Source organism: Hibiscus syriacus, unplaced genomic scaffold (assembly GCF_006381635.1).
Source record: "Hibiscus syriacus cultivar Baekdansim isolate YM2019G1 unplaced genomic scaffold, ASM638163v2 tig00111640_pilon, whole genome shotgun sequence".
Taxonomy (NCBI): Eukaryota; Viridiplantae; Streptophyta; class Magnoliopsida; order Malvales; family Malvaceae; genus Hibiscus; species Hibiscus syriacus.
In genome coordinates, this window is record NW_024063142.1 from 37,282 (window position 1) to 44,585 (window position 7,304).

Here is a 7,304-nt window from a genome sequence, read left to right on the forward strand (position 1 = left end):
TAAAGATATAATTTTTTTTCTCTCACAATTCTAAGGCTTTGCCTTAATTAGTCTTGACCAAACCACGTCACACACCTGGTTTTAGTGGGTAAGTCTCCAAACAATAATTTTCTACATACACAAGAATTCGAACTCAAGACCTTATTTAAGTGATATCAAGTTGCTTACTACTTAAACCTAACCCTTATTCAGATAATCATACATTTTATGAGTTAATGCCATCTAGGTTTGCAACTATAGAGGCGGGCATTTAATTTGAGTATGCATGGTCTCCATCTACGTTAGTAAGCAGAGAACAAAAATCATAAGGATGTGCCCCAAATATTATTATAATATCATATGTATTGAGATATCCAGTCTTAACATTGATTTTAATTTGTGCACGAATCAAACGACTTCGGTAATAGAGGATTTATTGTTATTCTTTGAGATCTCAGGTTCGAGCACTAGGAATGTCAGAGGTGTGAGCGTTCAATGTTGAGAATTATCTTTAAACATATACTGTCTACACTAAAATTTACTCAAATCTAATTGATGGCACGAGACACAAGGTAAAAATAGTGACATGCGGGGACGAACGTATGATTTTTATGTTATGAGGACAAACTTAAACTTAATGAGGATGAATTAAAATTCTAGGGGTGAAATAAAATTCTAGTAGCCGAAACAAATTTTCAATAAAAAAATACATAACTAAAATTTAAAATTAGCGACTTGCTTAATCAGTGTCACATTTTACATTTCTATCCTGAAAGAATTAAACAAGTGCTATGGTGTACATGAAAAGTCCAGTAATTGCATGCATTATCATTAATGAATTTCTGGGTTATATCACCAATCTTTTCTAGATTTTCCCTTGGGGGAAGTGACAGGTGGTGATCTTAGGAATGAATAAAATAAGTAAAAATTGATAAAGCAAGAGCTTAATTTGTTTGAACTTAGCTATTGTCCTTACTATATCACGCCTAATATTCACCCTAATACATACACAAAAGAATTAATTAGATATTACCCCGCTCAGCACTAAACAAATAAGAGCTAATCTTATGGTAATTTTAAAAAAATACAACGAGTAAGGGGATAAAGAAGAAAGCCTAAACCAAAAAATATCGACAGATAATTAATATGTTAAACACTTAGGTTGATAGAGCCTAGAACTAAAAGAAGTGGTCAAAAAAGGCAAACTAGAAGTCCCAATCCCTACAAGAAGAAGAAGAAGAATGCCTAAGAAAGTACATTAAAGTTACCTTACTCCTTTCTCTAAGCTTATTATTCTATAGTTAATTAACCAGTTTTGTTAACATCTTAATCCAAATCAAAACTACTCAATTCCAATTGTGTTTCCCACAAAACAAGTGGATTATCCATTAGGTTTGAGTCAATTATATGGGTAACAAAGCCAAGCAAGAAGAAATTAGTTTCCCACAAACAAAAGTCAACCAACATTTTGTACGTTTGTTACTATATTATACTCTATATGTATATTATATGTTAAAACAAAAGTTGGCCTAATAGAAATATTTCACTAAATCAATCAAATTAGTTTGCAATTGGCATCAATCATTCCACTTTATTAATATAGTATGCACAACAAGTATCTAAGCTTATCTTGTTATCAAATGACTGATCCCACCCTTTACCAGTTCTCACTCAAAGGAGTCTTAAGCTTTGGTCTTACTGATGATGAAACACAAGTGTTTATATGTCAACGCTGAGATTCTAAGGTTAAGAGAAAAGACAAGCACAAACATACTTTTTTCTTTTTTTTATATATATTGATTACTTGTCATTAATTTTATAATTTTGAATATTTTCGTACATCCGTGATCTCTCGTAATTAACAATGATAACAATTGATCGTTATGTTCAGAATTATGATAAATATAAGATAATGAGAGAAATATGTGTTAATCAAAATCAATAATTTAATGTATGATTAGAATATTAGTATTAGTGCTTTTGAAAATTGATAGTTTTCCTCATGTTAATTTCTATGTAGTTGGGGTTCCGGGGACCCTTCTCTTCCTTTTTGTTAGCATAATAAAATCAAGGAAAAATATTATAGAAAGGAAACCAAGGTCAATGAGTGGTGCTGCTGCTAATTAAAAAGGTTTTGAATACTCAATCCCTTTGGCATTTTCTTGCTTACTTTATTTAAAGTATTGCCTTTTTTATAATTTTCATTTCATTTACTCAGCAACCCTAACTAGCCAACTTGTAATCGTTAGGCCCTGATAAAAATTTAAGCATTTTATGGGAACAAAATGCCTCACGTCACCCACTATTTCTCACCTATAATATCCTGCTATCAACTTTCCCCATTTCCCACAAAACATCTAACTAGCTTTTTTCCTTTGCTTTGAAGAAACAAAACGAAGAAGAAGAAGAAGAAGAAGACATGGGTCGAGCCCCTTGCTGTGACAAAGCTAACGTGAAGAAAGGACCATGGTCACCTGAAGAAGATGCTAAACTCAAGGCTTATATCGAACAGTATGGCACTGGAGGCAATTGGATTGCTCTTCCTCAGAAAATTGGTATATATATATATATATACACCCTAGTTACCCTACATAAAACTTTGTTTTGAACGATATATATATATATATATATATATATATGGTGGGAGCTTATTTGCATGTTTGTTATAAGATTTTGATTTAACTCGACCTTTTGTATTTGTTGGGTAATATTTCATAGGCCTTAAAAGATGTGGGAAGAGTTGCAGGCTGAGATGGCTGAATTATTTGAGGCCAAACATTAAGCATGGTGGATTCTCTGAAGAAGAAGACAACATCATCTGCAGTCTCTATATAAGTATTGGAAGCAGGTAATCAATCCCTCTTTCCTTTTCCTCTCAAACTTTTAGGCTTTGATTGCTTGTCTTATTCTTTTTCCTCGATAGATACCCTTAACAAAAACTATATGCAAAAGCTGCATCTTTTACAGTCAGATCATTTAGATCTTCTTTATTTATGTTGTATTTTATTTTTCATTTCCCTAGGGTTTCTGATATTCTCTCTTTGTTCTTCCATGCTTCGTATTTTTCTTGTTGAGGATACCCTTGATTGAGTTGGATCTACTTTTTAGGTGGTCCATAATTGCTGCACAACTGCCTGGGAGAACTGATAATGATATCAAAAACTACTGGAACACCAAATTAAAGAAGAAACTACTTGGGAGGCACAAACAATCTAACAACATCCATAGGTTATCGTCCTCCAATCAAGACCCTAATGATCATCAGCCCACTGGCTCAGCCTCCGATGATAATCAATTCTCTCCGGGTTTGAGCAACTCGGCGTTGGAACGACTCCAGCTTCATATGCAGCTTCAAGGTCTTCAGAACCCTTTCTCTTTCTATAACAACCCAGCTTTATGGCCTAAGAACATTCACCCCTTGCAAGACAAGATGATCCAAAGCATGCAGACTGCTGCCTCCAATGGAAACCCTAACCTTCTTGTGCAGCCTCTCTTGCCAAACCCTCAGCCTGCAAATGAACAAAGCGTTGATGATCTCTATGATCCAGAAAGTTTCAAAGCCAAGGGGATTGAAGTGCTAGATGATTCTTTGGATAGAATATCTCCATCGGATGGCTCAGTTCCCTTTGGAACCGGAGACAATTTGATGGACTCAACAATTGTGTCAAAGGGAAATGGAAATAATGGTGATGTTCAAGCAGTTTCGAAGTTGCAGGACGAGCTGGACGAGTTTCTTAATAACAAAACAGCGGGTTATCCCCAGGAAGAACAAATATCTGATCAAGTACTGGATTGTTTCAAGGATATGAATGGTTCAAAGGACAGCTTGATGTGGTTGCCGACCGAGTTCAATGCAAAATCAGCATCTTCCAGCTCTTGGAGTTCAACTTCACTCCTTCATTCCAATGGGGTGCTTCAGGATTATGAATTAGGTTACCCTATGTAGTGAGAGACAAAATCAAATGTAGGGACTGGTTTACTCTTTAAGCTTATTTGTGATGAACATAAAGACTGGGAAGACTGCTGGGTTTCATGCAAAAGATATCATGTAAATTCTGTCAATAATAACGTTAATTTCCTTATCAACTGCACTTTTTTTTTCTAGAGCTTCAAACAATAGTAATCCTATGCGACTTGAGAATAATTTCTGATGACCAAACAACATTTGTAACACCCTAGTCCAGTTAGACTTGAAAATCCATGGATTATAATGTTACACGTGACTACTGAAATAGTGACTCAAAAAGTTTCTTTCAAAACTGCTTATAAATATATGAAATTTAGACATCCATAATGTAATATAAAAACATAGTAATAAATTGGGTTTACAATTAATGAGGAGCTTCCAAAATACATCCACAAAAATAATACAAAATATTGAGTTCCAAAACGAGTTGAGACTAAAAACATAATACGCGTCCATAACAGTACATGCCCTCTAAAGATGACTCAAGACGTACTCTGAAAGGTCTCTATAAATCTAAATGGGTTGAAGCAAACCTGATGAGACCTGGTGTTCCGCCTTAACCTGTTGACACACTAGACATGAAACACCCATTCCCCGTATACGCCCCCGTACATGATTCATAGATGTAACATGACTTTTAAAATATTTTCGTACTTGAAAACCAGTAAAATTTTGTTCCTTTAAATAAATTGTTTAATAATATAGTTTATAAAACATTCTTCAAATACATATGTATAAAATAACGTTTAAAATCTATCAAACAGTAGTTTAAGTTCAAACGTAATATAATACTACAACCAAATACCAAGTATCTTATCAGAGCATCACAACAAATCTAAGTGCATGCCAACTAGTAATATCAAAATAAACATCTAGAGATGTCATATTATTACTGATGAGACAACCCTTGACAGATGATATCAACTGCACTCCTGACTCCTATTCGTATATTAAACCTACGCGTGAAAATTCTCACACTCTAAGTATTCACTTAGTGAGGCATAACAAAACAAATAAGGCATTTTAAAAACATGAGTAAACAATTATAAGATCAAAATATGATTTATCGTATAAAGTACATAAACGCATAAAAACTAACTTGATAAGCCAAGTTTTCGTCAAATAACATGCGAAACAATATTTAGTATGTCCAGCATACCTATCAATCGTTATATTTAAAAGTATTCATTCATAGTTCAATATATGTCAAATGAGAATGCAAGGTACATGAGTTGTACATAAGTACTAAACGAAAGTATAAGTATTGTAGTATTGTAGTAACAACGACACTATACTAATATATCGAAATGATAATTCCCAAACTCATTATGAATACTATGCATGCACACATAATGCCGAAATTACACAAAGGTACTGATACGAAAATGCAACGTATGCATTAAACAACATCAATCGACAACCATCATACTCCAAGTATGTCAAAATGCACCTATGACTCTCAATGCACATACAATAGGCCTTTAAATAAAATTCGCAGATTAAACATTTATTATGAAACATCGATAGCTGTTAAAATAATATAAAGCTCATCTATCTATTTTAGGACAGTTCATACCCTAAAATCACCTTAAACCATTTTCATAAACCTTATGAAAATATTTCAAAATATCGCAATCTATCCTCATATCATATAAGTACATAATAAATGCACTCACTTGGTATGCCTCACTATTATGCCATATTATCGAAGTATAATTATTCTTCAACTTTCTCCTTGCTTTTTGCTTTGCTCGTATCACGAGTTTGATCACGATGTACATGAGCATCCATACAAAGCATATACAAATATAAGTTAGTATTATTAGTAACAGTTCATACTTAATAATAATACTCCAAAAGTACTATTATCTTCGAATTCTTCTAGAATTCATCTTACTTTTCCTTTTTATTCATATTGAGCTCTTGTCATTAATTCTTCAATTCAAGGCCCAAATAAGCCCAATAATTTCCAGCATTAAACTTTCATCCCAATTACCTCAACAGTGCCTTATTTACTATTTAATCCACTAACTTTCTCAATATTTACCATTTAGCACTCAAACTTTATCAACTTTCCAAAATAGCTAAATTTCACATTCTAACTTCAATTTCAGTCCCCAAATAGAAATTTCCAGCATATTAAAATAATTATTTAACAATTATGCAATAACCCACAACTTTTTCATAATTTTCGAATTGGTCCCTCAACTTTCACAAAATTACAGATTGGCCCAAAAATTGTCTAAGGCTTGTAGAACCTTTCTAATATCATTTCTAAGCCACATGAAATTTTTCAATTTTTTCCCCATCATCTTCCTCAAGATCGAATGGTTTATGTGCCCAAGACTAGGGTTTCCATGATTTTACTCGATTTTGATTCGATTCAAGCATGAAATCAACTAGATTCAACCTTATACAATCTCTACAATCAAATCCCTAATCAAATTTCATCATAACATAAACTTCCTCCAAGATTAGGGTTAGGTCGAAATTACCCATAGCTTATATAGGCATTTATAGTTGATTTTAATCATAAATCATGCTTGGAATTAATTCTACAACCTCAAAAACATCAAAATACTTCATCAATTCCATAAAACTTAATGTGATCACAAACCCTAAAATTTGTGATCTTTCAACACAAGCCAAATTAGCAAGCAATAATGGTACCAAATGATAGGGTTTTTCGAATAGAACAATTTTCTATTTCACGGCATGATCCAAAATCTAAAAGAAAATGCTAAAAAATGAGAAATAAATTTTCTCTTACCTTGATAGGTGGTGCATGGCCAAGGGGCTGAAAATGGCTAAGTTTTTCATGAAATTTCTAATGAATTTCATGTTAATTTACCTTATATTAAGCTTAAATGAATTAAAAATTCATTTAATGTGAAATGTATATTTTACCATTAATGAAACTTTATATTTAAAATAACATCAAGCCACATAACCTTATCATCTTTCCAAAGTCAAATATTAACAAAATATTTTACCCTTTTCCAATTTTACCAAGCAATTTTCCAAAAATTACAGTCTTGTCACTTTGATCCAACAATTCAAATTAAACATGGAAATAAGTTCTCAAATCCAATGATCCATATTATTTTTCATCATTTTAACATGTGTAAATAATATTTTTTTAAGCCTAATTTATTATCCTTCAATTTTCCCTAAATTTCTATACGATTTGGTTTACCAATTTCTTACCGGCTTTAACTCTTTCTAGTTTTTAATATAAATTCTGGATCAAGAATATGATTTTAATAAAACCCCACTATCAAAATTAAGCTATCTATTTATAGAATAAAAATTATTTTTGGGAAAATTAGACTTGGGTCCCTAAACTTTTCCTAATTTT

General features: G+C 32.4%; 1 protein-coding gene across 1 annotated transcript; it reads left to right on the top strand.

Annotated features, from left to right (window-relative positions):
- The first annotated feature begins 2,334 nt into the window (after nt 1–2,334).
- Nucleotides 2,335–4,053, top strand: LOC120166390 (transcription factor MYB36-like). The gene is made up of 3 exons (XM_039175641.1): nt 2,335–2,534; nt 2,698–2,827; nt 3,088–4,053. The coding sequence occupies exons 1-3, from the start codon at nt 2,399–2,401 to the stop codon at nt 3,923–3,925; spliced, it is 1,104 nt and encodes a 367-aa protein (XP_039031572.1). The 5' UTR covers nt 2,335–2,398; the 3' UTR covers nt 3,926–4,053.
- Nucleotides 4,054–7,304: the final 3,251 nt, after the last annotated feature.

Bases quoted from the DNA above. Each gene is read 5' to 3' on its own strand.
- LOC120166390 (XM_039175641.1), top strand. From the start codon at position 2,399: ATGGGTCGAGCCCCTTGCTGTGACAAAGCTAACGTGAAGAAAGGACCA. The intron at 2,535-2,697 runs GTATATATATAT...AATATTTCATAG, and splicing joins TGCTCTTCCTCAGAAAATTG to GCCTTAAAAGATGTGGGAAG. The intron at 2,828-3,087 runs GTAATCAATCCC...TCTACTTTTTAG, and splicing joins TATATAAGTATTGGAAGCAG to GTGGTCCATAATTGCTGCAC.